At 36.6% G+C, this 12193-nt stretch overlaps 1 protein-coding gene across 1 annotated transcript; it reads left to right on the forward strand.

Moving 5' to 3' along the window:
* Nucleotides 1-2838: 2838 nt before the first annotated feature.
* LOC124169368 (probable ATP-dependent RNA helicase DDX46) lies at nucleotides 2839-7124 on the forward strand. Its single transcript, XM_046547957.1, has 4 exons — nucleotides 2839-3016; nucleotides 3122-3270; nucleotides 3353-3626; nucleotides 5731-7124. Exons 1-4 carry the CDS (start codon nucleotides 2924-2926, stop codon nucleotides 5800-5802), a joined length of 588 nt encoding a protein of 195 aa, XP_046403913.1. The 5' UTR covers nucleotides 2839-2923; the 3' UTR covers nucleotides 5803-7124.
* The last annotated feature ends 5069 nt before the right edge of the window (nucleotides 7125-12193 follow it).

Consider the following 12193-nt stretch of genomic DNA (forward strand, 5'->3'; position numbering starts at 1 on the left):
AGTCATACAGATGAATTAGATGCTCATATCGGCATAGTTACAGAAATGCACTACCCTGAGTACCATACGTGTATTAACTCACAATAAGCATGCCTTAGGTGCTAAATACCCGACCAAAAATTTAAAATGAAGCAAATACTGCTTAACAGGGGTTACCATATTGAAAATGACCTGATGGTCGAAGCATGTCATACATCACTAAATAAATTTGTGGAAAAATTCCCATCTCTCTGATTCACTCCCAGCTAGCAAATTATAAGTCATTGACATAAGGTGACAGGAAGAAATAAGGAAGGCTCTTATAAAGTAAGCTTGTTATGGGTTTCTTACAAATGGGACAAACAGCCAGAGTTATGACAAAATGGATGCCAAACTTTCAGCACTTTCATAAATGTTGTTTTTATTCCATTGTTTTAGAGTATTCATTTAGGGATTTATGTATAAGAACAATTTTTACATTCTTGGCATATTTAGAGTATGAGATGAAAAAGCATCATACAGCCATACTTTGAAAATCATTCACATTTATGAAATGATGGTGAAACGACAGTCATAAGAAAAACACATAATTTAACGAGAATAGTGACGTAAAATAATATGTATAAAAATGCCGGAAGGAATCCCTAATACAGTCGATTCCGTTTAATGGGTCCACCGTTTACTTGGGGCAGCCGCTTAATCGGGGCAGATCTTGAAGAACAGAATCCAATAGAGGAATATCCCCGGGTATGCTCCGCTTAATTGGGACAGAATGTCGCTTTATTGGGCCATGAGTCGGTGTCATAGACTCTATACTCGCGACGAAATTAATTTTTTTTTTTCAGATTACTATTTTTTTATATTTTCCTCCTTTTATTTACTCTTATTTTTCACAAATGTTCCTATTCTTGCCCTATTTTGAAAGCTCTTGTTGTTATACTATCCGCAAGAGGATAGGACTTTTCTTTAATAGGACTTAGTGAAAGACATTCATTCAGCGTCGCCCGAGTCTGTGAAAAATATTTTTCGGTAAATTGTTATAATTCTTAAAAATGATAATAAATTAACTAAACTCACTGATTTATTAATCAAAATAATAGTTTGATAAACTTATGTTGCATTATAAACATTCTTTAGTCTTCTTTCTATCATTTTAACGTTTGTTTATGCCCATATATAGGATAGTTCGCCTAATTGGGGCAGCCGCTTAATTGGGGCAAAGTGCACAAGTCCCAATATGTCCCAATTAACCGGAATCTACAGTAGTATTATATAGTATTCATCGGGTAATCAGACCAAGGGCGTACCTATAGGATCATAACTAGAGGGGGGGGCAGCCATGGACAAGGGGAAGGGTAAGCCATGGTCTAGGGGAGGGAGAGCCAAGTTGTGACATTTGAAAAAATAGTTTTATTTTAGTTACATACTTTATACTAATACATATCATTTTTTGCGGGTTTAAAAAAAGTTGTTTAATACTTTCATTTCAATTCCAAACTGATTTTGCTTAAAGATTTTTGGGATTTTTGCTTCTAGGGAGGGGCAGCTTCCCCCCCCTGCCCCTCGCTGGGTACACCCATGCATCAGACCATAAATTAAAATTCATAAATGTTAGATTGTGTGGACCGTGAATAATTTCAGTTTTTTCATTCACGCTAAATTTTTCTATATAATTGGATTTTAAAATAGTAAATACGCCTTTTACACTCATCAGTTGCCGTGGTGTAATAGTTAACGTATAGAGCTGCGGATGAATTGGTCATACGTTCGGTGTTATATTTTTGTTTTTCCCTGGTGTTATATTTTTTTCTTTCCACCATAAGGATAAAGTACTTGTATTATGCTTTATATCGTCACCAGCCAGTCGCTTGCTGTTGTTAATTTTTTTTCTATTCACAGGAAAATCTGTAATCAGTTGTTAAGCTCTTATAAAGACTTGCTGATTTTCTAGGCTTTAAATTCATGTTGGGATGAGCAGCATAGCATGTGTAGTCCACTGTTCAGCCGCCTTTGGCACTCCAACAGAAGCGACTTACGTTGCCTGAGGATATTTGACGGCATTCCTTACCTATTATTCCCTAAAATCTTACCCTTTCCTTACATAAACCCCTTAGCTTACGATAAGCTGCTAATCAATTTTTTCCATAAGAAACTGATAACTCTCTTACTTTGTGCTATCTGGGTTAAATCAGGATATCATTCCATTACATTTCGCCAACCTCAGTTACTTTTACATAATCACATTATTATGAGTCACATCGGCCAGAAACCATAACATAATGTAAAGGTTTGTGGCAGAATGCATACATAGGCATTTCAGAGAAAAAACTGTAACTAAGAAATTATAAACAGCGAATGCGAACAGCGAACCACTAACCTTTGGTTTGGTAATGATTTCATATGGTTTCACAAACATATTTGGTTTCAAATTTTTTTTAAACATCACCTTCAACTAAAGCCTACAACAATAAGAAATGAAAACTTGACCTTTCCTCTGTGAAGCCCTCTTTCAGCAAGGTAAGATGTAGATTTGGTGGAAGTCTCAAAGATAGGAGTAGATGATCATCTTGATGTTACAAAAGCGCATTTACGTGGACCCTGAATGATTAAAAGCATTTTAATTATACGCTTTGACCTAAAAAATATATTAAATAACTCTGAAATAAGACTATAAATTCAAATTTATAAAAAATAAACGTTGCCGAATATTTATATGAAGTTCGGAAATACGGAACTACACAGAAAGAAATGAATTCAAATATTCAACCCCATTAACATGAACTTGAACATGAATATTAGAAATTAAATTAGGCGCTTCATATATCCGTTAGTCATTTATTTCATGGCGATTTAAGTGACTGTTTTGTTTTTCCGGTGTTCTTTTTGCATTATGGTAGACCCCCACAAGTTACATGTTCGGAATTTTGTTTACAAGAGATAAACAATGGCTGAAGAGTGGAATCCTTCTGTGGGAGGCGGAAATTTATTATATCCGGAGCTATTATCCCGAGAAGAACTAGTACAAATACTTCTTTCAGTAAGTCTCTGTTAGTATTCTAGAATTATAGTAAAGCTTCTACCCACCACTTTGGCGGCAACCACGATTTGCAGATCTTTTATTTTCTCTGTCCTTACTTTCCAGAGATGTGTGCAAAAGCAACTAATTGAAGGCCTAGACAAGTATAAGTTGGTAGATTTATTTCATAGAATAGTGTTGCCTTTGCCTCAGAGAACGTACAGTGATAACAGAAGGGGTAAAATTCTGAATGCTCTACGGAAAAAAGCGGAAATGTAATGTGGAAATGGGAAAATTTATGCTTTCTAAATTAATTCGGTTATATTTAAGATCTAATCTCATCTTGTATCTTCACAGGAGTATGAAAAATAATGAGAAAGAAGCCAATTCTTCCAGCCGAAGTGGCCAGCGGAGCAGTGTTTCAAGAGATGATTCGAGATTATCTCATGAGAAACGTTCTTTGAGTAAATCTCGCGACTCTCTCGACCATATCGTTATAAATGATCGTCGGAAACGGCCTAAAAGTGAAGGCGAAAGCCGAGAGAAGTCGGTAGAATCTCCGAAATTGGCGAGTTCTGAGAGTAAATCAACTACGGTTATAAAACTGAAAAGGTCACACACTGTCGGTGAGGTACGTAAAATGCTACTGTCACTCAAAAGTGTTTATTACCCTAATAATTGATTGGTTTTTTTTTTAATTTCTCTCGATACATTTATTATCATTATTCAATGAAGCGTAAATGCGTATATGTTGAAAATCCATGCACTCCATCTGTTCATTTCAATAGTAAATTTTCCATCCCTTTTCCCCAAATATTAAGACTACTTCTGTCCTCTTCTTACTCTTATCTTTTCCTTACTATTTGTCTTTGGTTATTCTTTTCGAAATATCAATTATCCTTTGTAAATGTAGTGCTCTTCCATTCAGTGTAAATTATATGAACATTCTGCACGGTTAGATCTAAGTACTATTTTGTAAGGAGGGAAATTTTTACGAAAATTGTGCCACCAATATCTCACAGCAAATTAATTTGTTTCCTTACTGCTAATTATTGCTATTATTGTAGTATTTAAGAAGTACTGTGGCAGTCACCCCTCACTTGATGGACTTCTCTCTTCAATTCGCAGTAAGACCTAAGTTCTCCCTTTCATTCCATCTAAAAATCCTATTCCCTTCCTTCCACATTCCAACACTGTTCTCAACCTCCCCTCCTTGCTCAATACTCATTCCATCCATTACTTCTGTCTCCTCCAAATCTCATCTAGAAGCTGCCTCTCCTCACCCACCATGTCCAGCACTTAGTTGTTACTCCTCTCTCCCCATAAAAGACACAGTGGACAGCCTTACCTCACTCCTTGTCAAATGCTTGCCCACCCAGATTCTCTATCCGCTGTCTTCAGTTGTGCAGTTTGGGCCTTATAAAGATTAAGAATGAGTCACCTATCCTCCCAATGTATTCCTATTTTTTTAGAATATCCATTAGCTTTATACCCAATCCACTTGGCCGAATGCTCTTTCAAAATCCACAAAGCAGCCATACACATCCAGGCTATATTCTAGGTTTTTCATCACTATTGCATATCAAGTTCACTTCCCCTTTCTGAAACCAAACTGGCCTTAAGCCCTATATTTATTTTACATTGCCTCCATTTGTCTGTTTAATATCCTCAGGACCACTTTTGCCATGTGCGATATTAGGCTAATAGTCCTATAATCTCCATAATCTATAGCTTTCTTCCGTTCTGGTTTGAAGGAAGTGGAACCATTTTCACGAAATCCTCAGGCCAACATCCTTCCTCATAGATCCTGCATACTAGTTCAAAAAACCTCTTACCGTCCCTCTCCCGATTCTTTATAAGCTCACAGGGTATATAATCCTTGCCCACTGCTTTCCTAGCCTATCTCACCTAGGGCTCTCACAATTTCTGAGCCTAAGATCCCTGGCCCAAGATTATCCTCCTCCACTGCACCTTTTCTATATTCAATCTCTGCTGCTTGTTCTTTCTGTTGTACAGATCCTCCACATATTCCTTCCATCTATTCTGACCCTCGTCTCACTTGATCAGCACATGATAACCTTGATTTTTGACTTGGCTTGCCATCTTTTACTACCCGGTAGTGACTCAATCTTGAAATACATAGTGCCTGCCTCTCCTTCCTTCTGGAACTTTTCAATTTCTTCACTCTGTCGTTTCCACCAAGCCTTCCTTGCCCTATTAGCTTCACGCCGGAATCAATTATTTATTACCCTCTACATTGATCAACTCCAACTATCTCCTCTGTCCTTATCATGTCTCCCTCCATGGTTTCCATTTGTTAACTACAAAGTTACCTATTTTGCATAAGGTTCCATGGTATTTTTGCAATGGTGAATATTGCTGAATAATGCTGCATTGCTAAATTTATTTTCTCTAAATTTAGCTATTTAATGCGAATTAATTAGTTTTCTGGACCAAGGTTTGATGTTGGGTTGCGATCATTAATCTTTAAGCCATATGAATTGATGATATGTAATCTTGTTTTAGTGGTTGATTATTTGTGGTTGATTACTGTAGAATAAAATTTTAGAAATAATCAACCACTAATCTGGTTTTATTGGTCGAATATTTCTAAAATTTTATTCTTTCATATCAGAGTAAAATATTTATGATTATATCGAGGCTTGTTTATCTTAGAATTTTTGGAAGACTCAGTCTTCTTTTCAGATTAAATGTAATGGAATATTTTCTTTCAGCCATTACCAGCCAAGGATAAGGATAATGAGGAAGATGAGAAAAAGAAGAAAAGGAAAATTGTTTGGCCTTAAAATAAAGAGGGTAGTGAAGTATTTCATTTGAGCTTTTTGTAATGTCTTCGAGAAGATTCTGCTGGATTTTCCACTACGATTTGCAATGGGTTCTGATTAACTCTTTTACCATATGTACAATGTACATACAAATCCCATTTGCTTATGCAATAGACAACCAGCAGTAAATTTTCAAGTTCTGTAAGTTTTCTGGAGGTCTCTAAATATTTCTACTGAAAAGTGGAAAGGCAGCTTGAAGGCTTAGCTGAATGTGGTTAATGATTAAATGTAAGTCTTTTTTTATGTGCCACCAGAACCGACTGTGAAATTTCATGCATATTGTGAATCATGTTGAGTGTCCTTTTATACTGTGTCTGCGTGGTTGGGAATTTTTGTGTAGTTATTAATTCTGTGACTGTCACTTAAGGTTATTTGATTAACTGTCAATGGTGTGATCATGTGACAATTTTCATTGGTTTAAATCATGAAACCAATCTCCAAATAATGCCTCTTGTTGAATCTTTTCATTTAGCTATGTACAAATGTTGACATTCTTTAATTAATGTACATATTGTGCTCAGAGTATATACCCTAACTTACCTAAGTGACCTACTCTGAGTATGTTTGAGCAGTTTTCATGTTATCAATGGAATTTGTGCTCAATATTGGGAGAACTGTATGTTTACAAAAATGAAAGACACAATTGCAGGCATGTTAATTAATTGGAGTATTTAATAGTGAATTTCATTAAGTAGAATAACTTTGAAAGCCAACAATTTGCTGTAGATACTGCATTGGTAGCGAACTCTCAGTTTTACTCTAAAAGTTATTATTTATCTTGTAACTACTGGGGTGATCACTTGTTTATTGTTTTAGGAGGGAAAAGCCTATCATAATAAAGCAAAATTCTAAGGAGGCATTCATGCTTCAGCCTTTATCTGGACCTTTAAACGTGGTAAACAAGAGTACATATTGTGAATTGTGATGTACCTATAAAAAATGCCAAGAATTTATCTTCGTCATCATTTTTACTTCTCACCCATTGGAGGTGATCCATAATGAAAAATTTTTGGCAACAAAATAAATTAAATGAACTGAATTGAAAGCAATTGTATAGAATGTAGTGACTTGACTCATACTATGTTTGTTGTGATCGAAGTGAACTGCTTTCTATGTATAATGAATTCTTAGGACTGCTATCAAATGAAATTATTCATTTCCAATTCTTTTAGGGCACTAGTTGACGGTGTTATTAATTAAAAATTAATTTTATACCTACTTTTAAAGATAGACTACAATTCATTTGAGTACATATTGTCAATAAAATTCAATGAGCCCGGAAATAATAGTTATCATTGCATTTAAATATTTTTCTGATTCACCCTTGACCATGTAGGTGGTAATGATGAGCTGTCATTCCGGGTACATTATTAGTCGAGGAAAGATACGCGAAAAAAGGCCATTATAAAGAAATTTTTGCATCCTGGACGGATCGGAATGCGGTTTTTTGCATTCGCTTGCAAAAATTATTTGTAAAAAAGTTACCATATTTTCATTTGGGAGAAACCTTTAGTTGCATTGCTGCAGGCCAAAATGCACTCGGAAAATGCAATTTCTGAGACGCCCTTTGGAAAACATAATAACTTTGTAGAAAAGAGTTAGAACTGGCCCGGAACAGGTACACGGGGGTTCTTGAGGTCGCTGATCACGATTATGATGTTCAAATTGACACCCGGACCACCTGGGGCTCAGGAACACCGTCGAACGTCATCTCCGTGGAACTGTCCCAGAGTTCATGCGGGAAAGGAAAAACAAGCGGCATCCGGGGGTTTTTTGGGTCGCTGAATTCAAATATGGCATCGGCAAACCTCCCCCGGACACCTGGTGCACCAGAACCTGGACCTGGACGTCATCCCCAAGAACTTTCTTGACAATATCGACAAAAACAACCCGAAAATTATCGGAGGTGTGTTTTTTGAGGCGCTAAATCACAATTCCACGTCGAAAACGACCCTCCGAACACCTGGTGCAACTAAAGGTTTCTCCCAAATGAAAATATGGTAACTTTTTTACAAATAATTTTTGCAAGCGAATGCAAAAAACCGCATTCCGATCCGTCCAGGACGCAAAAATTTCTTTATTTTTGCATATCTTTCCTCGACTATATATACCCATTCATTTGAGCTTTTTATTTATAGTGCTCCCTCTTTTGCCAAAAATCTCAGGGTACTTCTATATTCTAGAACGATTTGGTGATTTCTCAGCGAATAAAGTGTGTGAAGAGTTCTTGGGATTGCCACCGGGTTGGGACACATTTCCTGACCCGGTGGCGGGGCAAATCCAGGATTTTTTTCTAGGAGGGGGGGGGGGCTCAAGGGTCTAACAGGCAAACGATCTTTTCATATTTGTGATTAATAACAACAGACAACAATTACTGTATAAAATATTCTCTTTATTTTAATATAAAAGTCATTAATATGGTATTAAAAGATTGAGGCTCTGTAATGCACAAAACCAATGTAATGATGACCATATTAAAGATCTCGTCTATTTTTTAAACATCTGGAGGGGCATATGCCCCTGTACCCCCCTTAAGTCCCTTTATGCCGAGAACTCCTCACATATTCTAATTCACAGTATTATTTTTCTCAAGATATAATAGTGAATACGAAAGTATGTATCGCCCATTATCCTCCTATTTTATGGTGTAGAAATGAGGGAGTTATTGGAGGAGAACTAGAAATGACTGGAGGCCTTTGAGTTATGCATGTGGATAAGGTGAAGTGTCTAGGAGGATGAAGAATGACGTGAATGTGGTAGTGGATGAGGAGAAAAACTACCGAATGAGATATGGACCTAAGGTTTGGATGAAGGGAGTGCTGTGGTGGCAGGGAATGACCAAATCTGTGTTAGAAGGAAGACTGTAAGGTTAGTGCAGGAGGGGTAAGAATAGTAGTTATAGATGGATTGAAAAGGAGTTTGAATTTGTTCCTTATTGTTAATTGATGAAATAACTCCACTCCGGTGGAATAGGCAGGCTGGGTTAACATGCAAATCACTCTTATGTAAACCTACCTTAACTGTTAGAATACTTGAATAATAATAATGTCTCAAAAATTGGGAGGAACCCAGTAAATGCCGGTTACTCAGGGTTTATTTACTTAATGTAGCACTAGACAATTTTTGAGCTCCACTCCAAACTGCTTCTGTGGTTCCCAAGTTAAACCAATTTGGAAAAATGAACAAGGGAATGTTCTTTATTCATTGTCCAGCAAATGTTCCTTTGTTTTCAATGTGTGTTTCAATAACCCATCGACATAGAAATGAACAGGAGCTGAGCCAGCAAAAAGGGCATTTTCTTTTGTTTTTTTTTAGCCAAACTGGTTCAACTTGTGACCCACAATGACAGTTTGGAGTGTAGAACAAAAATTGTGCAGTGCTGCAGTTTGCAGACGAGTGAAGGACAGGAGAGCAATGGCTCTGACGTCTCTGCTAAAAATCCTCTTGGCCAGACTGTTCAACCATTGTTCACCACCATTGTTTCCTCTTAGTAACCTATCTTTCATTGCCATCTACCAAATTCTTTTGATGAATTGCTGTATCATATGCTTGTGCATTTCACTCCTAGCAATAATATAATTATTCTCTTATTTTTCTTTTGTTTGTTGGTTTTGGTCAAACATGCCACGACCTTGTGAGCCGTGATGATTTTCGTACTGAATTTAAGAGTATGTTTATTTTGCGTTATTTTTGTGACTCCAGTGAGCTCTCCTTTCCTTCCTTTTACCTTCCCCTCAGGATTCTCAGTGATGAGATATGGCTCTTAATACTTCATGCGTGAATATGTTACTGAGAAAATCACAAAAAGGAAATTTATTTCCTTTGCTGTCGGAATACTGGCAAGCATCTCTTTCCGCATCTCCTTTTAAGATCCTTCTATGATGTTGTGTAACCCACCTGTAAGCTATTATTAGACAAATGAATTTTTGAGTCATCAACGTATTCTCTTCCTATCAAGCTATTTTTTATTGATGAAAATATAGAGGTGCCATTATTAGCTCAAATGGAGTGGCCTGCTCAAACAGATAAAATATGCCATTATAATCCATTCATGATCATTTCCTTGGCACAGTTCTGGAACAATGGTATATCTGTATGGGGATTTAGAAAGTGTTACAGAGATGTCAAATGAATTAAGGTGGGAGCATATAGATACTCTTAGGCTGCACGTGATGTTTTCATTACTTGAGCATTGTATTATAGAATTCTTTCAAAGTTAAATGGGGAACATCATAATTGGACCCCACTATATTTCCAGGTCCGGCAGGAACGATAAATTAAGAGAGTTATTTTGCTGAATGGATAGGTATGGGAATTGATTTTTCCCCAAGAACAATAAATGACTATAACAAATGCCTTGCAGAACTTTTTTAGGGAATTTAATTTTTTATTTGGTAGCGGCTGGTGTCCGCCAAATGCCTATTGAAGCCACTTGCTTGTGAAGTATGTAGATGTATCAAGGCTCTGTTTTAATTGAAATTGCTTTCTAAAGTGGGTCATCTTTGATCACTATGTACTATTGATGAATTGATAGTCTAGCTTATTGTTTGCTTTGTAGTCAACCTGATTCACATTGAAGTGTATCACAGCTCCTTGATAATGAACTTTGGTTAGCGCCTGCTGGAGGGGGCAGAGGAAATTAATGAGGAGCATCAGTACCTCGATTGTTCTTATTCCAGAGGCCAACCAGCCAAAAGAGCAGCATGTGGGTGAGAGTGATGCTGCCCAAACATTGTTTGCAAAACTCATTTTATATTGAGACATTTGGTGGTACGTAATTCACTCCAAAAATAAGGATGTTGGTTAATGGGAAACTTTAAATGAACTACACCATTTTCTCATAATTTCGAGGGTCTTGAATTATTTTATTCAAAAGAAAAAAACACTCAATAAAAACCATACACAATATTTGGTGTGAATTAAAATAGTAATTTATTGTGAGTCTATTTCCAACACTATCCTGTAATTGCAATTAATTTTTGCATCATACATAAAAATAATTTCACACAGAAAACAAAATAAATCAATCAGAAGAAATTTTCTTAAACTTAATTTGGGAAGCACTTCCTTCATCTGTGGACCACTTAAAACTTCGGTTGAGAAATTATATAGCTAAGTTATTCCTTAGTGTACTGTAGACAAAGTCTGCTTCTCCCTATCCCTTTGCATCTTTCAAAAACATACAATCTGCTTGGTTTTTCCAATAACATTTCACATTTTGTTTGACTAATTGCACCATTATTGTCAAAAAAATTGTCGTGGCTTAGGCGAGAACCTATCCAGGAGTGGTCTGGGGTGATTGGGGGCCCTCAGCTGGAACTCAAGATCGGGTCACTTTACCGAGGGATTCGGAGATCCTCCCCTGGAAAAATTCAGGAAATCGCATGCTAGGAAGTGGATTTTGACACTATTCTGGGATTTTAAAACCAGATAAAACTTAATGAAAAATAGCAATTTTGTAAGAAAAATTATGTACTATGAAAAGTGGCAATTTTACTGATTATAAAATTTTCTATTAATTACAGTAGAACCTCGGATAACGACCACAATCCGTTCCAGAAAGCTGGTCGATATCCAAAATGTTTGCTATCCAAAACAATTTTCCCCATAAGAAATAAAGGAAATAGGAAAAATTGGTTCCTTGCTCCTATTGACTCGCTATTATGTATATGAAAGTTACAGGCTATATAGGTATGCTTTTTTAAATGAGAATGGTTAAAATACAGTCCAAATCGAGTTAAATATAAATAAAATCATTAAAGAAAGCATTTAAACATAGGAAAACTAACCGTTTTTACTGCCATGTGATAGCGTGAGTGCAGAGCCGGCCTTAGGGCGGGGCGACTGCCCCGGGTCCCGCGCTTTGGGGGGCCCCGCGTTCGTGAAAAAAAATTAAAATATAAGATAGTTTGAAAACGCAATTTCAACTATTACTGTATTGTTAAGTCCGTGCTAGACAAAAAATAATATTATGAAAAAGGAATAATAATGCAGTAATTTAAAGTAAAAAGTGCGCTTTTTATGTTTATTTTACGTTATAATTTTATGAATAAATATAATTATAAATTTAATTTGTATTATACTATTTTGAACTCAACTGCGTGATGGTATCATAACGGCGTAATTACGAAGTCTGAATGTGGGAGGGGAACACATACTTTACCAGAGAGTGGTAGGGATTCAAAATGCTCGAGTTCGTAGATGGGGTATAGAGTTTAATATTTTAAGTGAAGGGCCCCGCACTGAAGGTTCGCCCCTAGCCCCGCACCTGCTAGCGCCGTCACTGCGTGAGTGGATGGAGGTATTACTTCGTATCCATTTGGGATCGCACGGCACCGAACACAAAATTGGT

This window comes from Ischnura elegans, chromosome 12, assembly GCF_921293095.1.
Source record: "Ischnura elegans chromosome 12, ioIscEleg1.1, whole genome shotgun sequence".
NCBI classification, from domain to species: domain Eukaryota; kingdom Metazoa; phylum Arthropoda; class Insecta; order Odonata; family Coenagrionidae; genus Ischnura; species Ischnura elegans.

Coding starts and splice junctions, on each gene's coding strand:
- LOC124169368 (XM_046547957.1), top strand. CDS start 2,924: ATGGCTGAAGAGTGGAATCCTTCTGTGGGAGGCGGAAATTTATTATAT. Junction 3,271..3,352: donor CTACGGAAAAAAGCGGAAAT/GTAATGTGGAAA, acceptor GTATCTTCACAG/GAGTATGAAAAATAATGAGA. Junction 3,627..5,730: donor GGTCACACACTGTCGGTGAG/GTACGTAAAATG, acceptor ATTTTCTTTCAG/CCATTACCAGCCAAGGATAA.